Here is a 22188-nt window from a genome sequence, read left to right as displayed (position 1 = left end):
TGATCCTTCTCAACCCCATTCTCCTGCCTTCTCTTGGTGACCTTTGATTCCCTGACTAATCAACCTCCACCTTATGACCCTCAGCAGGTGTGGCCTGCCAAAGGATCTCAGCCCCGACTGTACTCTTTTCCATAGATGCTGCCTCGCCTGCTGACTCCTCCAGCATTTTGTGTGTGTGGCTTGGATTTCCGGCACCTGCAGACTTTCTCTTGTTTCCACCTTAAATACACTCAGTTACTTGGTCTCTTCAGCCATCTGTGGAAATGAATTCCATAGATTCACCACCTTCTGGCTAAAGAAATTCTGCTTTACCGCTGTTCCAAATGGATGTCCCTCGACCCTGAGTTTGTGTGCTCTGCTCCTAGACTTGCTCACTATAGGAAATGTCTTCTCCACATCCACTCTATAGAGGTCTTTCAATATTTGATCATTTCAAAAAACCATTCCACGGCTTATGTTTGCCAACCAAACATCTCCCCTACTTGATATGCAATAGCCATGGGGAAAGTTGCCCTGAATGTGCATCTCTCTTGTCTAGACAATCTGTCTGTGCTAGTACACTCAAAACCCCTTGCAACCTCTGGTCACTCCTATTTACACTTAGTAGCCACTTTACTGCTCGTTAATGTAAATACCTAATCAGCAAATCATGTGGCAGCAATTTAATGCATAAAAAAACATAGATGCAGTCAAGAGGTTCAGTTGTTGCTCAGACCAAACATCAGAATGGGAAAGACATATCATCGAAGCGACTTTGACCGTGGAATGATTGTTGGTGCCAGATGGGCTGGTTTGAGTATCTCAGAAACATCCAGTTTGTGATAGTCCTGTGGGTGAAAATACCTTGTTCGTGAGAGAGGTGAGAGGAGAATGGCCAGACTGGTTGAAGCTAGCAGGGAGGCAATAGTGACTCAGATAACCATGAATTATAACAGTGGTGTGCAGAAGAGCATCTCTGAATGCACAACACGTCAAACCTTGAACTGGATGAGCTTCAGCAGTAGAAGACCACGGACATAAGAAACACACTCAGTGTCCACTTTATTGTGTACAGGAAGTACAAAACTGGTCCAAACAATAACATGACAATTTAATTTTCCTTTAAGCTTCTTAGAGTTTAATCAATCTTTCGGCCAGACTACCACATTAAAGCTGCTCTGCTTAAAAAAGGGGCCAGTGTTGTTCTATTTTCTGCAAGGATACTCTGTGCAACCTTTTTGGGGTAATTCAGACAAGTTCTGCATTTGATTCTTTGCTTAGTAACCTGTCAGGGTCAGCTCTGCCCTACAGATCTATCATAATAATCATGTCTAAAGGAATTAGATGTCTTTAGAAGAATACGTCAACCTGTTATGATTGTACAGATTTGAGTTTTAACTGCTCAGTGCAATCAAGTCAAGTCATGTCACAAACAGAAACTGCATTGAGAAATAAGACGCTAGAATCTGAAGCAAAAAAATAAACTGCTGGAAGCTCTCAGTAAGTCTGGTAGTATCTGTGGAAGGAAAAGGAATGCACCAGTGATTCATGTTGAGACCAAAGATGTGAAACCAATGCTTTGCTTGCCAGTGCAGATGAAATCAGAAGATTCCAGGGAGCTCTTCCCAAGAAACACCAGGGATGGGAATTCTCTATTATCTATCTCTCATCCAACGTTATTAAAACTTACCACCTAGTTGTTCTTGATTGGGGATTGTGAGAGTTTGCTGTGTACAAGCCAGGCTACCATACTCCCTCTATTATGGCAGTAGTAATGTGATCACTCAAGTTGAGTATGATGTTTCTAAAGAGGTTGTCTACTGGTGGGTCCTCAGGCGCCTGTAGAGGCTGATCCATGATCCACATAGCGGGATGTTAGGGTGGATTTTAGTGTGCATGATTTTGTTTAAGGTGGGGAGGCTGTTACACAGGCAGCCACCATACAGTCCTTGACAGATCGGGGCCAGGGATCAGTGGCAAAACAACTGGGGTCCTTCTATTGCCGCAGCCTTCCTCCGGTGTTGTGATGAGTCATCATCTTCTGCCTGAGGTCTTGGTTAGATCTCTCTTTGCCTGGAACCTCCCCCTTGACCTTACCACTGTGAATGACCCTCCAGGGGCAAAGCGCCAGATGGCTCAACCACAGACTGGGATCTCAGGAACTCTTAAACCTCTCCAGTTCAACTGGGTGACGATCCCCGGAGAAGATTACAACAGTAACTATGCTGCAGAGACTAACTTGCAGGCTGTAAAGTGCTCTCCCGAGGGCGTGAAATGAAATAGAATAAACACATCTCTTATTTCTGACCGATCTGGAATGGAAACACTGGTCAAAATTCACCTCCCCCACCCAAACGATGTCAAGGCCAAATAAATCCCCACCTCAGAGAGGGACAAATAACCTGGCACAAAGCAGAACCGAAGCCAGCAATTTGTCAGGAAGGATCAGCAACTGAAAATTACTAGGGAGGATACAGGACAATTTTACTGAGCGTTACAAGAAGATATAATCTCACACGGCATGGCTGCTGTATTAACCTCAGCTTGCTTTTGTTGCCATTGTAAGCACAGCACTGTAGCTAATGTAGCCTGTTGCTGCCTTTTCTTATGGAGATAAGCGGTTATTTAGATAAGATTTTCCCTGAGAAGATTAAGTTGTATTAGAACCCAAACTCAAGTGGATTATACATGTTTTGAAAATGATTGTTCTGGATGGCTTGAGAAAGCTCAACAGTTCGATAATCACGAGTGTTCCAAGGACAGAGTTTTTCAGTACAGTAATTTGATTCTAAAATGGGTTAAGTCCACCTATTCTTCACCAAGACTGGGCTCAAAGACCATGCCAGATATTTTTTATTTGTATCTTCCGGCTGATGGAACTATTTAGAGTGGGTAGGGTCTTTGATTTAGTTGGCTGCTTGGACAGAGTCCAAAGAGAGGAGGCAGGTTTCGCAGTATGTTGAGTTGCGTCCACAAAACTCAGGGAGCTTCTTGCGATCACATGCAGAGCAGTTGCCGTGCCAAGCGGTTATGTGGCCAGATAGGATCGGTTAAGAGTTCAGGGACGGAGTGCGAGGTTTTATGAGTTTCATAACCCTAAGCGAGAAGCATCGAATAGTGGATAGAGCCAGATCTCCAGAACACGCTGTTGCAGTTAGTCCATCTGATGGAAGTTTCTCTGTGGACCCATCTGGTCCTTTAAGTGGGGACTTTCTTAATGATGTCTCCAAAAGAGCTACCTAATCTGGCAAGGAGGATAAAAGGGTTAAAAGTCACCAGAACCTGCTACTTAGCAACTGAACCAAGGAACAACAAACACAACTATATTTATTCAACATCATTAACGTTCAAAATTTTCCAAACCATTTCACAGGAGAGTTATCAAATTAATTTTAACATTGACCCACTTAGAAATATTTGGGCAGATGACTAAATTCTTTGCCAAAGAGGTAGGTTTTTAGGGAGGTGCTTTACAGGAGAAGAGGGAGAGATAGAGATGTGGAGGGATTCAAGGATTGAGCAAGTTGAGAGCTGAGGCCTCTTCTGACAAAGGTGGTTCATTAAATGAAGGAGAGGCTAGATTTGGCAAAGTATAAGGGTTGCAAGGTAGAAGGAGATTTCAGAAGCAGGCTGAGGTGAGGCTGAAGAAAGATTGCAAAACAAAGGTGCGAATTTTAAAATCACCAGCTTGCTTTCCACCTTGGGAAAAAAACATGCACTTAGTGGCCACTTTGTTAGATACTCTTGTACACCTTGTTAATACAAATAACGAATCAGCCAATCATGTGGCAGCAACACATGCATAAAAATATGCAGACGTGTTCAAGATGTTCAGTTGTTGTTCAGACCAAACATCAAAATGGGAAAGAAATGTGATCTGAGTGACTTTGATGGTGGAACGATTGTTGGTGCCAGATGGGGTGGTTTGAGTATCTCAGAAACTGCTAACCTCCAGAGATTTTCACATACAATGGTCACTAGAGCAACAGTCCCAAACCATTTTTATGCCTTGGACCCCTACCATTAACTGAGGGAACCATGGACCCCAGGTTGGGAACCCCTGCTCTCGAGTTTACAGAGAATGGTGCAAAAAAGAACCAACAAAAAAAACCATCCAAGTGAGTTGCAGTTCTGGGGGCAAAAATTGCATTGTTAATGAGGGAGGTCAGTGGAGAATGGCCAGACTGGTTTAAGCTGACAGGAAGGCAACAGTAACTCAGATAACCATGGTGTGCAGAAGAGCACCTCTGAATACACAACATGTTGAACCTTGAGGTGGATAGGCTGCGGCAATAGAAGGCCACGAGCATACACACAGTGGCCACTTTATTTGGTACAGGAGGTACTAATAAAGTGGCCACTGATTGTAAACTGTACAACTGTAAACCTCAGGGTCTCGAGTATTTCAATAGAGGGAGATTTAAATCAGCATAATAGGTTCTTTTTCTCCTCTTCCCTTTAACATTTCACTGGAAGTTATTTAATCTGCACAGAAATGGATTTTCAAAGGCAAAGGAAAAGCTCAACCACCATTGGAGCTTGTTGTGTGTTTCCTTGGTCTGAATGATATGGGTCAGGTACGAAGGAAGGGGTGGGCTCTGTGATCCTGGTGAGGGTGGGTAATAAAGCTGAAGGAAACTGTGAAAAGATGCACGTTCTCACCTTGTGATGGTGCTTCGTATTAATTATTTTGTGAGCGTTACTAAACCTGCCAGAAGTGGCAACTAGTCTGTCAACACTAATCTTTCCACAGGCTTTTCTCACGGTGTCTGTAATCATGTTAGCGCACTTGCCTGCAAGCATTAGGGAAATAAACATCTGTCTCTCATCCTGTAAAAGTTAAGTTTGCTTCCTCTAGAGAATGCAGAAGATTGAAAAAGGTTTTTTTTAATGTATTAGGATTGTTGGATAGGAATATTTTTTATCTCAAATTTCTGCTTGAATTAGTCCTTGCCTGCATGCAGCAAAGGCTGAACAGTGAAGCTCAGGCCGACGACTAACTTAATGCTCATTATGCCGTTGGCATTCAGGAATACTATTGCATTTGGGTGTAGAAGGATTCATCTTTGCTGTTTCCATAACAATTTTGTTTTACCAGTTAGGATTGTTAGTCCCAGGCCAAATGTCTGAACTTGGAGGACCAATGGATCACTCTTAGTCTGGTCTCTACTTGTTCACCTGCTTGGCATGGGTGACCCTACCAAAAGACAAAGCATAAAGCCAACATAGTTCTCTGGGCCATTGAGGAACACAAGCCTCCAAACCATGACAATGTTGTGGTCCTCTTGGAGGTCAGGCTGATAAAGGCCGAGTAATACCTCTGTCAAGCCCAGAGCATCGAACAAGAGAAAATGCAAGTACTCCTCCTTAAAAAGTCTACAAAAACTGGTGGGCACGGCCCATACTATCACAAGCAAAGCCCTCCTCACTACTGAGCACATTTAAAAGGAGGGCTGCCACAAGAAAGCAGCATCCATCATCAAGGACACCCACCATCTGGCCAATGCCCACTTCTGACTGCTAACATCAGAAGGAGATATAGGAGCCTCAGGACTCACACCACCAGGTTCAGGCTCCTGAACCAGCTTGGAGAACTTCTCTCACCTCAACACTGTACTGTTTCCACAACCTACAAGAACTCAACAACTCATGTTCTCAATATTACCTATTTATTACTTGGCTTATTTTTGCTTTTGCACGATTTGTCTTCATTTGCACATTGATTGTCTATCCTTGTGTGTAGTTTATCGGTGATTCTGTTGTATTTCTTTATTTTACTGTGAATATGTGAAAGAAAATGAGTCTCGGTATTGTACGGTGACATAGACATACTTCGATAATAAATTTACTTGAAACCTTGAACTTTGAGATGAAAGCTTCCATGTAGATGTGATGAATAAGTGAATCTGAATCTGAATTTGAAGTCACATGATATGATCATGAGAGCTGTTCAATACATTAGTAGTAGGCAGCTGTCAACCCCAGGGGATCATGGGTTTGTGCCCCTGGTGGACTGTGACCTTTCCAGGGTGCAAGCCTGGGCAGGAAGATTTGAAGAACCGGCTGTTGTCCATGCAGCAGGTTCCCCCGTCCACGTCACTGATGTAGTCCAAAGAAAGGGCAAGAGCTGATACTGCTCGGCACCAGTGTCGTCGCAAAGGTTGCCAAAGTGAAGTTGTAAACAACATCAAACTGCCTTAGGGACCCGGCTCCAGATTTCTTCCTCGGGGTTTACTCCTGAAGCCTCTCCCATGGGTGGGTATGGCCACAAGGCAGCGGAGGATTAAAATCAGAGTTTTCCTTCTTCAGTACATTAAAATGGTTTAATAGAAACAATTAATTGGGCAACAGTTCAGACCCCTCAGTCTTTACCTACAGATACAATTTCAGAAGCAATTAAGAATTTGTCTTTCTTCCAGTAAGATATTGCAGTGATCTTTGCACACAATTACTTGAACACCATATGAGATATGGTTTGCCAGACCTGTTCTAAAAAGATACTCTGGCTCTCTGATATAAAAGGAAAATGGATAGTGCTTCATCAAAGTTCTTTGTCATGGCAATATAATGCAAGAGGCAGGAAGATTCTCATACCAGGACTGAATAAAATATTGTTTGGGTAGCAGTTAGATTACTGTAGACATTTATAATCACCATTTTACAGGATAGATGTACAGCAAGATTTCCCAGCTGGGGTCCAGGGACCTCTTGCTTGATTTCATTGGTCCATGGCATAAACAAGATTGGGAAACCCCTGATGCGGAGGAACATGCAGGGAACCTAGAGTACAAGTACATGGATCCCGTAAAAGTGATGTTGCAGGTTGACAGGGCAGTGAAGAAGGCTTCTGGTGTGTTGGCTCTCATCAGTCAGGTCAATGACTGTCGAAGTTGTGATGTTATGTTGCAGTTGTATGAGATGTTGCAGAGGTCACATTTGGAATAGAGAGCCCAATGAAGGGTTTCGGCCCGAAACATCATTGCCATATGATGCTGCCTGACCTGTGAGTCCCTCCAGTGTTTTGTATGCATTGCTTTGGAATAGTGTGTTCAGTTTGGGTTAAGCTGTGGAGGAAATTTACGAGGATGGTTCCAGGATCAAGAGATTGAGTTATGGAGAGAGGACGAGCAGGTTGAGATGTTTTTCACTGGAGGGTAGGAAAAAGAAGAGTGTATTTATAAAGGTGAATAAAATCATGAGGGCCATAGATAGGGTGAATGTGGATGGTCTTTTTCCTAGGCTTGGGGAATTAGGAACTAGAAGGTATAGGTTTAAGGAGAGAGGGGAAAGATTTAATAGGGACCTACAACAAAAGGGTGGTCTTTATAGGAAATAAGATGCCAGTGGAAGTGGTTGAGGCAGGTACATTAATAACATTTAAAACGTACGTGGATAGGAGAGTTTTAGAAGGATATGGGCCAAATGTGGGCAAATGGGACTAGTTTAGCTGAGGATGGTTGTCATTGACTAGATGGGCTGAAGGGCCAGTTTCCTTGCTGTATGAATCTATAGGAGAATGTTTCAGATGGTGCAGATAAGATGTCTTCTGAGAATGTTCTCAGAGCCACCAACAATACTCATCTTGTTCACTACAGCATGAGTGCATCAGAATGAGTTACACTCAGTGGCCACTTTATTAGGTACACCTGTACACCTCGTTAATGGAACTATCTAATCAGCAAACGTGCGGCAGCAGCTCAATGCATAAAAGCATGCAGACATGGTCAGTAAGTTCAGTTGTTGTTCAGATAAAATATCAGAATGGGGAAGAAATATGATCTAAGTGACTTTGACTGTGGAATTATTGTTGGTGCCAGATGGGGTGGTTTGAGTGTCTCAAAAACTGGAGATCTCCTGGGATTTTCACGCACAAGAGTCTCTAGAGCTTCCAGAGAATGGTGCGAGGAACAAAAAAGCACCCAGTCAGCAGCGAAGTCTGTGGATGAAAACTCCTTGTTAATGAGAGAGGTTGGGGGAGAATGGCCAGACTAGTTCAGGGTGACATTAGCTCATATAGTGGTGTGGAGAAGAGCACTTCTGAATGCACAGCTGTAGATTTCACTTGTAGTAGTCCTAAATTGGAAGAATTAGACTATTTCCTTTGGAACTGCACGTAACTGTGGTGCCATCTTACAAGTTTTCAGAAACGTACGTCTGTTTCAGCTAGTCATCCAAGGAGAAGATCCCACTTGCTCCCACACCACCTAACCTTGTATACGCCTCTGTGAGTTGGGTCCGCCTAGAAACTTCCCTCACGATGGGCATTATTTAATCACAGAAGTTTATGAGAGCCTTTGAGAGATTATTTCTTTCACTCATTCATTATGTGCTGTGTTGTATGACATGGACAATCATTGTCTTTCTGTGATCATGGGTTTTCTTGGTAAATTGGTTTTCCATTACCTTCGTCTGGGCAGTCCCTTTACAAGATGAGTGACCCCAGCCATTATCAATACCGTTTAGAGATTGTCTACCTGGCATTAGTGGTCGCATAATCAGGACTTGTGATATACACTGGCAACACGAGTGAATCTGCAGATGCTGAAAATAAATAAAAAACTCACAAAATGCTGGCAGAACTCAGCAGGCCAGACAGCATCTATGGGAGGAGGTAATAATGACGTTTCGGGCCAAAACCCTTCATCAGGAGTAAAGAAACATGGGATGGTCGAGGGGGGATAAGAAGTGGGGGGAGGGATGAAGTAGAGAGCTGGGAAGTGATAGGCTGGAGGGAAATGGGCTGGGGGAAGGTGGAGAATTATGGGAAATAAAAGAGAAAGAAAGGTAGGGCTGGGCGGAGAGATTATAGTGAGGGGGGAAAAGAGAGAAAGAGAACCAGACTAAAACAATAGATAGGGATGGGGGTAAGGGTGAGGGTCAGGGGTATCAACGGAGGTCAGTGAATTGGATGTTCATGCTGGCAGGAAGAAGGGTACCTAGGTGGGAGATAAGGTATTTTAGTCTGGTTCTCTTTCTCTCTCTTTCCCCCCCCCCCCCTCACTATAATCTCTCCGCCCAGCCCTGCCTTTCTTTCTCTTTTATTTCCCATAATTCTCCGCCTTCCCCCAGCCCATTTCCCTCCAGCCTATCACTTCCCAGCTCTCTACTTCATCCCTCCCCCCACTTCTTATCCCCCCTCGACCATCCCATGTTACTTCACTCCTGATGAAGGGTTTCGGCCCGAAACGTCGTTATTACCTCCTCCCATAGATGCTGTCTGGCCTGCTGAGTTCTGCCAGCATTTTGTGTGCTTTTGGTGATATACGCTGCTGCTCATACAACCATCCTCCTTCTGTTCTCTTGGCTTCACGTCACTCTGATCGGGAGTGGGGTTGGGGTGTTGCTAAGCAGGTGCTACACCTTGCCCAAGGGTGACCTGCAGTACCTTCCACCTCCTTTGGCAGAGACTATCTCCACTCTGCCACCCAGAAGGCACCTAGCTTATTTAAAGTATCAGCAGATTTATGACTGGTGGAGTTGCTGAGCACAGTTCCTTGCTGAAAAGTAATTAGATCTGCAAAGTTCAAAGAAAATAAAATGCTTTCATGCACTATAATTCATATCAGTTACATTTAAAATTAATGCTTGTATACTGAAGATTATACTCTTTACATTAAAAAAAATCCTCCTATTATTTAGCAGAAGAGAAGGAGCTCCTTATACCTCCTTTACTAGAGACACAGATGTTTCTCCTCCCCGCCACCCAAGATGATTTCATACACAAGTGTATTGATGTTGTAAAATTCACAGAATGTAGTGTTCAATTACAGAGAAGGTGCAGTGCAGACAAGTAAACTGCAAGATGCACAATGAGGTAGATTGGGAGATCAAGATTTCATCTTTTTTGCGATTGAGTACATTCAGGAGTCTGACAAGCTGCAGGATGGACTCTCTCCTTCAGGATGGTAGTACATGCTTTCAATCTGATGTATTTTCTGCCTGAGCTTTATGCCAACCTAACCTAATTCTGCTGCCCACAGAAGGTCCATATCCCTCCTTCGTTGCCTGCCTACGTGTCTCTTAATCAATGCAATTGAAGGGCGCTAACTTTGCCTTCCTCAACATTGAGAAACTGGGTCCAAATCCATGCTATGTCACATTTCATAGAACATAGAATAGTACAGCACAGTACAGGCGCTTTGGCCCACAATATTGTGCCGACCCTTAAACCCTGCCTCTAATATACCCCCCCCCCAATCTTAAATTCCTCCATATACCTGTCTAGTAGTCTCTTAAATTTCCAAGTGATGTGAGTTAAATCACATGTAACTGGACTCTTTTATGTAAAGAGTATGTAACTGTTTTCATGTGTTCATAAACTGTCAGAGGAAAGTAGGAACTTGCTCTCCAAAGCTCACAGTTTCAGGATTGGACCTTGGGATATGCCCTCTTTTTAAGTTTTGCCATCAGAGCACCAGAGATTTTGTTTGATCCTGACCTCAGGTGCTGGGGTGTTCTACTCATGATCCCTGTGATTGTGTGGGCTTCCTAATGGCACTCCATTTCATTTTATTTCTTGATTTTATTGAGATACTGTGCCGAGTAGGCCATTCGCCATGCTGCCCAGCAACCCCTGGCTTAATCACAGGCCAGTTTACAATGACTAATTAATCTACCAGCCAGTACATCTTTGGACTCTGGGAGGAAACCCATGCGGTCACAGGGAGAATGTACAAACTCCTTGGAGGCAGCAGTGGGAATTGAACCCAGGTCGCTGGTACTGTAGAGCATTGTGCTAACCACTATGCTGTCATTTTCTTCCTACATCCCAAAGATGTGTGGTTTGCTAGGTTAACGCACCTCTATAAATGGGACCTGATGTGTAGGTGGTTTCAAAGATCAAAGCACATATACATCACCATATGCAGTACTACTCTGAGATTCATTTTCATGCAGGCATTCACAGTAAAACAGAAATATAACAGAATCAATGAAAAGCTACATACATAGACTGACAATCAACCAGTGTGCAAAAGAAGACAAAATGTACAAACTTAAAAAACTTAAAAAACAGAAACTGAATAAAACTGAAAACATGTGTGATAGTGTTCTTGAAAGTGAGTCCATAGATTGTGGAATCCATTCAGGGATGGGTTGAGTGAAGTTATTTTTGCGGGTTCAGGAGCCTGGTGGCTGAAGGGTCATAACTTTTCCTGAACCAGCTGGTGTTGCTATCATTCAAATATTGTGGTGGTAGAATACAGCGAGAGTTGATTAGATTATGGGGAAGGAAAAAATGGGATTGGTGTAGATTTGATGTAAATGGATGATTGATCGCTGGTATCAACTCAATGGCACAGGGGTCTGTTCCTATGTTGTATCCCTCTCTAATTCTATGACTCCACTCCCACAAGCAGACCGTACAATTCCTGAGGTACAAAGCAAGCTGTGGTACTCTAAGCCTTTTGACCAAAAGGCAGATTCAAAATCATTTGTCAAAATTGAACTGGATGAATCCTCAGAGGGAATGTGGGGATGATTGATTGGCAAAACTCTGCCAAAGACCCAGCATGACAAAAGTGGGCTGAATATTCTCCTCAGTCACAGGCACAAAATCACTGGAGGAACAAGGTTAGGATGTATCTACGGAAAAGAGTGAACGGTGGACATTTTGGACCAAGACCCTTCTTCAGGGCAGAGTAGGAAGAGGGAAGATGTCAGAATAAATGGGGTGGGCGGGAGTGGAAGGAGGCTAGCTAGAAGGTGGTATGTGAAGCCAAGTGGGTGGGAAAGGCTGAAGAAAGAATCTGGTGGGAGAGAAGCGTAGACAATAAGAGAAAGGGGAGGAGGAGGGGTCCCGGGGAAAGTAGTAGGTTGGAGAGAAGAGGTGAAAGTGAATACCCGCCTTCAGTTCTCTATCATTCTATAAACCTTCCCCTGTGGGTACAATAGGGTCTTTGCAGATCCAATAGGGTCTCTGCAGATACAATAGGATCTTTTAAGAGCCTCTTAGATAGATAATGGAGCTGTGAAAAATGGAGGACTATGTGCTAGGGAAATTCTAGGTAGTTTCTCGAGTAGGTTACAAGGTCGGCACAACATTGTGGGCTGAAGGGCCTGTAATATGCTGTAGATTTCTATGTTCTATGTTCCATGCCTTTTTTGTTTATTTGGGGGAAATCAGCTTAGAAGCAGAGATTTTCTGACTGTAATTGTTATGTTTCTGTTGCAGTGAGCCTCTTACTGAAGAGAAATGTAAGCCCAGATTTGTGCAATGAAGATGGACTCACAGCATTACATCAGGTAAGGAGGAATCTTCCCACTCACTGTGTCCAGCTGTGAGATCAGAGACCCCTGTGGATGCAGCCTCCAATAGGAATACTGAAATGATATAGGAAATTAGGATCTTAAGTTACATGAATCAGAATAAATGATCAAGTTACATAATAACTGGAGCAGCATGGCAGTGTAGTGGTTAGCAATACGTTTTACAGTACCAGTGACCTGGATACAATTCCTGCTGCTGCCTGAAAAGAGTTTGTACGTTCTCCCCGTGACCACATGGGTTTCCTCCGGGTGCACCAGTTTCCTCCCGCAATCCAAATACGTACCAGTTGGTAGGTTAATTGGTCATTGTATACTAACCCGTGATTAGGCTAGGTTTAAGTCGGGGCTTGCTGGGTGGCATGAGGGGCTGGAAAGGTCTATTCTGTGCTGTAAATAAATAACTTAAATCAAAATGAACAGCCTGGAGGATCTTAGGCAGAATCTCTTTGTTTGCAACAAGATTTTCTATAAAATTTTAATTAACGTATTCATATAAGCTTTCATTCCCAGATTGTTCTGGCTATCTATCCTCAAAGTTCAAGGTACATTTATTATCAAAAATTGTATGCAATATGCAGCCTGAGATTCGTCTTGTCCAAACTGTTCTGCCTAGCTGTTCTCAAGGTTCAAGGTACATTTATTATCAATGTATGCAATATACAGCCTGAGATTTCTCTTGTCCAAACTGTTCTGCCTAGCTGTTCTCAAGGTTCAAGGTACATTTATTATCAAAGTATGTATGCAATATACAGCCTGAGATTCATCTTCTCCAGACAGCCACAAAACAGAAAAAGATTTTTTAAATACTCTCACCAATAACTTCAAATTCAGATTCAGACCCAGATCTATTTATCCCAGGAAAATCAAAACATGCAGTGAAATGTATCATTTGCAATAACAAAAGAACACACCCAAGGATGTGGCCCGCAAGGGTCACCACACGTTCCAGCGCCAACGTAGGATGCTCACCACAACATAACAGTACACGCCAAGTGACAAAGCAACAACAGCAAAACGAGCCTCATTCCTTCCTTCCACCCACTCACTCAAATTGACTCAGCACAACTTACATGTTTAAGTGTTAACCAACATGCTTAAGACACTGGTAAAAGTTCTGAAGTCTCCGTTGGTCAGGGCCGACCATGGATGTTGTCTCCTGGCTGCCTAGGTAAGCCAGATGACAGTACAATATGGAGAACACACTGCTGCCCACATTGCGGGCTCCCCCTCTCTATGTACCTGATAAACCGAAAGGAACGGCAGAGACTGATGGTTTGGCACCAGCAGCGTTGCAGGAGTTGCCAGTCAGCATTGAACTCAACATACGACTGCCTTAAGGAGTCCAGCTCTGCATTTTTCCCTCAGGGGTTTACTCCTGAAACTTACCCCACGAGCGGATTTAGCGGCAAGGCACCAGATGTTTGAGATTAGAGTTTTCCTAGATGAGCTGCCGACCACAGCTAACGAGCCCCATCTGCCCGAAGCGACTGGTTTTAAGGCACCAGTAACCTGCCTTTGCCCTTTCTCTTCCTGTCAGTAGAAACGGTTCCACCCGGTTTAGTATCTAAGCCAAACATGAAGGCCAGGAGCTGGACTTGGTTGTCAGAGGCTGTCTGAGACACAGACCATTGTGAGTACTTGGTAGATAGTGACAGCTTATTCCAATTACCAACCCCAGCTAGGACAACCTTAAGGAACAGGTGAAAGTCCTACTTGAGGCATAGAAGTTTAGTATTTAGTTGATGTTTCAATGAACAGTTGCTGTAAGGATGGGTTCCTTTGACTGAAATCTACATTGTGCCCACCAAACCCTGTACGAGTTATAAGCTACCAGTTTAGTGATCACATGGGTGCTATTTATCCATTCATTCATTCATCCATCCATTTATTTATTTATTTGTTTGTTTGTTTGTTTATTTATTGACACACATTGCAGAATAGGCCCCACTGGGCCTTTGAGCTGTGTCCCTTAGCAATACCCCGATTTAACCCCAGCCTAATCATGGGACAATTTACAATGACTAGGTCCTTGGACTGTGGGAGGAAACCAGGGCACCTGGAGGAAACCTTTGCGGTCATGGGAAGTACTAACAAACTCCATGCAGGCAGTGGTGGGCATTGAACTGGGGTGGCGTATACTGTAAAGCGTTGTGCTGACCACTATGCTATTGTGCTGGACTTCTAAGGAACTTGATTTTGCTCGAGGATGCATAGCCAATTTACATCTGTGAATCTCCCAGCTCAGAGTAGTCTCATTCATAATCGTTCAGAATGGAAAAACATCAAGACCTGTCCAAAAAGGAACCCAAAGGGGTCCAATATCCTAGCAGGCAGAGCTGTTAGGGAAAGTTTAAACTAATTTGGCAGGGGGATGGGAACCGGAGTGATAGGGTTGAGGAATGGGAAAACAGAAATAAATCAAAGCCGTGCCACAGAGATGATAGAAAGGTCAAGCAGGAGATGAGGCATAATCACAGCCAGTGGGATGAGATGCAGGGCAATAGAGGTGTAGTGTAGTTAAAACAGAAAATAACAAATACTAGACGGAAAGTGTTATATTTGAATGCACGCAGCATAAGAAATAAAATGGACAATCTTGAAATTCGGCTACAGATTGACAAGTACAACGTTGTGGCCATCTCTGCAACTTGGCTAAAGGATGCCTGCCATTAGGGAGCTGAGCGTTCAAGGATATATGGTGTATCAGAAAGATGGGTTAGTAGGCAGAGAGGGTTGTGTGGCCCAGAAAACTTCAGGTTAAGGAACCCTTAGGGAACAGTGATCACAATATGATCGAGTTCACTTTGAAATTTGAAAAGGAGAAACTTAATTCCAATGTGTCAGTATTTCAATGGAGTAAAGGACATTACAATGGCATGAGAGGGGAACTGGCTAAGTTTGGTTGGAAAGGAACACTAGCAGGAAGGACATCAGAGCAGCAATGGCTGGAGTGTCTATGAAAAATGAGGGAAGTGCAAGACAGATGTATTCCAAATAAGGAATTTTCAAATGGAAGGACACTACTGTGGCTGAACAATGAAGGCAGAGCCAAAGTAAAAGCAAAAGAGAGGGCATACAAGGAAGCCAAAGCTAGTGGGAAGATAGAAAATTGGGAAGCTTTTAAAAACTTGAGGAAGGAAACTAAGAAGGTCATTAGGAAGGAAAAGATGAATTATGAAAGGAGGCTGGTGACTAATATCAAAGAAGATACTAAAAGCCTTTTAAAGCATATAAAGGATAGAAGAGTTGAGGAAAGTAGATATGGGACCAATAGAAAATGACACTGGCGATATTGTAATGAGAGACGCAGAGATGGCAGAGAAACTGAATGCGTATTTTGTATCGGTCTTCGCAATGGAAGTCATCTGCAGTATATTGGACACTCAGGAGCGTCAGGGTAATGAAGCATGTGCAGTGAAATTTATGACTAAGAAGGTACTCTGGAAGCTTAATGGTCTGAGGGTGGATAAATCTCCTGGGCCTGATGGAATGCTGAAGGAAGTAGCTGGAGAGATTGCAGAGGCATTAACAATGATCTTTCAAGAATCGATAGATTCTGGCATTGTACCAGATGACTGGAAAATTGCAAGTGTTACTCCGCTATTTAAGAAGAGTAGGAGGTAGCAGAAAGGAAACTATACACCTGTTAGCCTACAATAATTGTTGAGAAGTTGTTGGAATCGATTGTTAAGGATGAGATTAAGGAATACCTGGAGGCACATGACAAGATGGGCCAAAGCCAGCATGGTTTCCTGAAAGGAAAATCCTGCCTGACAAACTTACTGCAATTTTTTGAGGAAATTACAAGCAGGGTAGCCAAAGGAAGTGCAGTAGACGTGGTGTACTTGGATTTTCAGAAGGCCTTTGACAAGATGCTGCACATGAGGCTGCTTAGCAAGATAAGAGTCCATGGAATTACAGGGGAGTTACTAGCATGGGTGGAGCATTGGCTGGTCAGCAGAAAACAGAGTGGAAATAAAGGAATCCTATTCTGGCTGGTTGCCCGTTACCAGTGGAGTTCCACAGGGGTCGGTGTTGGGACTGCTGGTTTTACAACGTATGTCAATGATTTGGACTAGGGGATTAATGGATTTGTGGCTAAATTTGCTGATGACACAAAAATGGGTGGAGGAGTGGGTAGTGTTGAGGAAACAGAGAGCCTGCAGAGGGACTTAGATAGTTTAGGGGAATGGGCAAAGAAGTGGCAAATGAAATACAATGTTGGAAAGTGTATGGTCATGCACTTTGGTGGAAGAATTAAACAGGCAGACCATTATTTAGATGGGGAGAGAATTCAAAATGCAGAGATGCAAAGGGACTTGGGAGTCCTTGTGCAGGATATCCTAAAGGTTAACCTCCAGGTTGAGTTGGTGGCAAAGGCGAATGCAATGTTGGAATTCATTTGTAGAGGCATAGAATATAAGAGCAGGGACGTGATGCTTCCCATGGTAGGGGAGCGGAGGACAAGAGGGCATGATTTCAGGTCTGAGGGATGTCCATTTAGAACAGAAATGCGGAGAAATTGCTTTAGTCAGAGGCTGGTAAATCTGTGGAATTTGTTGCCATGAGCAGATATATATACCGTATATAGTTTGATTAAATATTCGTGTTTGGTTAAACAATTCATTCTGGGTTATATGTAAAAATATATGAAATACATACGTCATCACACTACCACGTGATATATGTGTGCCTCACTTAAAGTAATCCTGAAGTTAGACCCTCATTTCAACTTCCATGTCTTCCTTTGAAATAGTTTAATGCTTTGAAGTTACAAAATATAATAATCAGGAGCAGATTTCTACAAAAAGCATTTGGAAGCAGCACAAAGTTGCTGTTTCAGTTTGGAGTAGAACATCTTAGGACTCTGGAAATGAACACTCATTCAGTATTTATTGATTTAAGGGACGTGTTGTACTTTGCATGATTAACCCATATATTAATCAATCAATGTGATTGATTTTGTTAATGGCTGTAAACCTTTTGGGCATATTCAACTCTGAACTGATTCCACAACCCAAGGATTCATTGTCAAGGACTCTACAACTCATATGCTCAGTTCTTATAAGATATAGAAGCAGCATGAAGCCATTTGGCCCATTGTCTGATCTGCCATTGCACCATGGCTGATCCAATTTTCCCCCAGCCCAAATCCCCTGCCTTCTTTCCGTATCCCTTTGTGCCCTGACTTGTCAAAAACCTTTCCACCTCCGCCTTAAGAATACCCAGCGACTTGGTCTCCACAGCTGCTCGTGGCAACAAATTCCACAGATTCACCATCCTCTGGCTAAAGAAATTCCTCCTCATCTCCGTTCTAAACGGACATCGCTCTATTCTGAGTCTGTGCCCTCTGGTCTTAGACTCCCCTACTGTAGGTTAGGATTCAATTTATGTATGTATTAATTAAATTATCTATCAACCTTTGGAATATAGAAGATTGAGGGAGTTCTGATAAGGGTGTATAAAGGTAGCTGTGCAGTTAGCACAACAATATTGCAGAGCCAGCAACTCTGCTGCTGTCTGAAAGGAGTCTGTGTGTTTTCCCTGTGACTGTGGGTTTCCCCTGGTTTTCCCTGACACTCTGAAGATGTACGGGTTACAAGGATAATTGGTCACAAGAGTGTAATTGAGCTAGAAGGGCCTATTACCATGCTGTATCTCTAAATTAAAATAAATGATAGCACATCATCCGTTTCCCAGGGAACGTAAAACTCAAGGGCATGGGTTTAAATTGAGAGGTGAGAGTTCTAAAAGGGACCATGAGGGGCAACTTCTTCATACAGAGGGTGGTGATGTATATATGGATGAGCTGCCAAACGAAGTGGTTGAGGCAGTTACAATGGCAGTTTTAAAAGGTATTTCGACATGCACTTGGAAAGGAGGGGTTTAGAGGAGGGTTTCTCAACCTGGGATCCATAGACTGATGTCAGGGAACTGCTGCTTCAGAGGGATAAGGACTAAACATGGGAAATTAGGATCAACTTGGTGGGCACCTTGGTTGGGCCAAAGGGCCGGATTCCATGCTGTATTACTCTATGACTTTATGACTTTATTTGGTGGATACAGCCGAGTCCGTCACAGAAAAATCCCAGCACCCCCCCCCCCCCCCGCCGCCCCCCAACCGGTGAGCATATCCATGAGGAGAGGCACCACAAGAAAGCAGCGTCCATCATCCAGGTGATGGAGGGAAACATACAAACATACAGCTGACATTCTGGGTCAAGACCATGCTCTCTTCTCATTGCTGCCATCAGGCTGGAGGTACAGAGCCTTAGGTCCCACAACACCAGGTTCAGGAACTGTCATTACCCTTCAACCATCAGGCTTCTGAACCAGTGTGGATAACTTCACATAACTTCACTCACCTCAACACTGGACTGATTCCACAACCTATGGATTCACTTCCAAGGAGTCTCCAACTTGTGTCCTCTATCAATATATATATATATCTATAAAATTTATTACTCTATTTGCGGTTTGTCTTTTGTACATTGTTTGCTTGTTATTTTTTATGTGTAGTTTTTAATTGATTCTATAGTATTTCTTTGTTTTACTGTGAATGCCTGCAAAGAAATGAATCTCAGGGTGGTGTATGTCGATATTTACATACTTTGATAATAAGTTAACTTCGAACTTTGACTCTTTGATTTGCTAGTGTTTGTTGTGTGCTGCAGTGTGGTTAGTCTGTGGAAGATTTGGGATTAGGTGTTTACACTGGGAGAATTGAGCGAGTTTGGGAGGGAGCAGGCAAGTGTAAAGTCATCTGTTTCCTCTTATAAAATTGTTGACGTACAAGATGTTCAGTAAAGAGAATCCTAATTATTTTGCAACTCTGCTCAGAAAAGAATTTGTTTTTCCTTGGCCATTTTACTGCGATCAATGGGCTAACACAGGTGTGAGTCAGGCCCTTGTTTCCCAACACAGTGTGACACTCTTCAGCCTCCATACTGAATTATGGGATCGGGCTGGAGAGAAGGGAAATTACTCACGATCCAGGAAGTGTTCAAAGTTTATCAAAATAGCGGCAATCAGGAAAATATTTCATTTGTGGTTTGATCTTATTTTAGCCTAACGTGGAATGTCACAGTAGCATAGTGGTTAGCGCGACGCTATTACAGCTCGGGGAATTGGAGTTAGGAGTTCAATTTCAGTGTCCTCTGTAAGAAATCTGTATATCCTCCCCTTGGGATGCATGGAATTTCTCCAGGTGCTCCAGTTTCCTCCCACATTCCAAAGATGATTGTGTTAGTAGGTACTGTGATTAGGACAGGGTTAAATAGGGGGCTGATTTTTACTTTTATTTAATGAGTTACAGTGTGGAGTAGGGCTTTCTGGCTTTTTGAACCACGCCAGACAGCAACCCCTGATATAACTGTAGCTTGATCACGAGACAATTTACAATGACCAATCAATACATCCATGGACTGTGAAAGAAAACCGGAGCACCCAGAGGAAACCCATGAGATCACAGGAAGAACATACAATCTCCTTACAGACAGCAGCAGGATTTGAACCTAGGTTACTGGTACTATAAATCGTTACGCTAACCCCTACACTATCATGCCACCCTGGCTTGCTGGGGGGTGCGACTGGAAGGGCTGGAAAGGCCTGTAAAATAAAAATAATTTCCTTTCTGATAGTCAATGTTCAGCTTTCCAGACGAATCAATGCAGTCAGAAGTACTTCGCTGTAACTTAAGGAGCTCATAGAGTTATTCTCCTTACAAATTTCAGTCTTCAGGCAGCATCTATGGAAAGGAATTAACAGTCGATGTTTCGGCCCTTTGTCAGGACTGGAAAGGAAGAGGGAAGAAGCCTTTCTCTCTTCCACCTTTCACCTCCCAGCGTCTCACTTCATCTGCTCTTCCCCCTTACCTGCTTTCACCTGCCACCTGCCAGCTTCTGCTCCTTCCCCTGCCCCTCACTTCTTATTCTGGCTTCTTCCCCCCTTCCTTTTCAGTCCCGATGAAGGGGTCTCGGCCTAACACATCGACTGTTCATTCCTCTCCACAGATGCTGCCTGACCTGCTGAGCTCCTCCAGCATTTTGTGTGTGATTTTCAGCAGAACCTCTTGTGTTTAATATTTTAGCCCTTATTAGGTGAAATCATAACCAATCAGGTTCAAAATTTAAAGTACATTTTTTTTTGTAATTTTTTTTATTGAAGTTCATCAAACAAACATTTCCATAAGATATATTTCAGACATTGTACATATACATCATATAATCATATACATCACAAAATCTCCACAAAGTATTTATCTGAGGTATACACTTATAGAAAAGAGTGCAAAGAAAAAACAAGCAAAAGGAAAGAACTACGTACAAGTAGGGGGTGATCTTTTTTTACAACAGATTCATTGATTTGTGAGAATAAAATCAGGCCTATGAGGCATTATGTAGTTAAACCATTTTTCCCAGTATGAATCAAATTGTTCCAGTTTATGATTAACAGATGCTGTTATCTTCTCCATTTTGTAAATGTCCATTGTAATTTCCATCCATGTATTTAAAATTGGGCTCTCCTGTGACAACCATTTCCTAGTAAGAGTCTGTTTTACCAGCCTCCAACAGTATATTCATTAAATATTTATCTCTTTTCAATCATTCTTGAGGTATATATCCAAAATATATGGTCTTACTCTCCAATATTGTTTTTGATAACAGGGCAGTCCCAAAAAATATGATAATGATTTGCATTTTGATTTCCACAATTTCTCCAGCCAACAGGGAGGTTACCATCATAATGGGATTTCTGAGAGGGTGTAATAAAATATCTTATCAAGTTTTTCCATCCAAACTCCCTCCATTTCTGTGAATTGGTACACTTCCATTGATATCTCCATATTGTTGTCCATTCTTCCTGAGATATAATTATCCCTCCTTCCTTCTCCCATTTTGTTTTAATGTATGAAGTCGAATGTGTTTTAAGATTTGACAAACCCTTATACATGCTTGAAATGAACTACCATTATCTGAATTATATGCTTTTTTAAAGAGCTCTATCAAGCATGTATTTGCCTTGGTTACATTTTTAAGCATCATATTAACATATTGTCGCATCTGTAAATACCGATAAAAATCTTGTTTTTCTAATAAGTGTTTCTCTTTAAGCATTTCAAAACTGAACAGTGTTCCTTCTTTCATTATGTTGCAAAGAACTGTTATTCCTTTAGCTGTCCGGTCCTTAAATCTAGCATCCAATTTATTTGGTGTAAAATCAGAGTCATATGCGCACCATTTAAGAATTGCAATATCTCCCTCTAGATTATATTCTTTTATAGTGTTTTTCCATATTTTAAGAGTCAATTTCACCCATGGGTTATCAATAGTATTTATGTACCTTTGCAGGTTGTTATCAGCCAAAATTGCTTGTATGGGGATGGGAAGTACCCGCTCCTCAATGTTTTTCCATTGAGCGTCATATGATGGGTTGCACCAACATATCACAGCTCTCAACTGTGCTGCAAAATAATAATCTCTAAGAGAAGGCAAGCCCCATCCCCCCTTTTCCTTTGCTAATTGCAAAGTTTTGAGATGAACTCTAGCCCTTTTACCCTGCCAAATATACCTTCATAACATCTTGTTCCATTCATTGAATTGATTTTGATTAATCTCTCTTGGTAGGGTCTGAAAGGGATGTAACAGTCTGGGCAGTATATTCATTTTAATAGACTCAATCCTTGAACTGAGACTGAAAAAAAGAATCAGGCTCCATCTTGCCACATCTTACTTAATTTTTTTATATAGAGGCTGATAATTACATTCTGATAATTTTGCCAAATCTTTTGGCACAATGATGCCCAAATATTTGAAAGACTCTGTGTGCCATGCCCAGGGGTATCGACTTTCAATTTCTCTTGGTGGGTTATAGTAATATGAAAGTAATTGGGTTTTACCTATGTTGATCTTGTATCCTGATAATTGACCATATTGTTCAAAG

General features: G+C 42.5%; 1 protein-coding gene across 3 annotated transcripts in view; it reads left to right on the top strand.

The window, feature by feature from the left end:
- ppp1r16b (protein phosphatase 1, regulatory subunit 16B) overlaps positions 1 to 22188 on the top strand; it is a 226875-nt gene that overhangs the window by 99479 nt on the left and 105208 nt on the right. For all 3 annotated transcript variants that reach the window (XM_059980832.1, XM_059980834.1, XM_059980833.1), the window contains exon 3: positions 12152 to 12222. In XM_059980832.1, coding sequence (XP_059836815.1) covers positions 12152 to 12222 — 71 coding nt within the window. The remainder of the gene's footprint in view (positions 1 to 12151; positions 12223 to 22188) is intronic.

This window comes from Hypanus sabinus, chromosome 9 (genome assembly GCF_030144855.1).
Source record: "Hypanus sabinus isolate sHypSab1 chromosome 9, sHypSab1.hap1, whole genome shotgun sequence".
NCBI lineage: Eukaryota > Metazoa > Chordata > Chondrichthyes > Myliobatiformes > Dasyatidae > Hypanus > Hypanus sabinus.
Note: the sequence above shows the minus strand (reverse complement) of the source record. Positions and strands in the feature narration are given on the sequence as shown.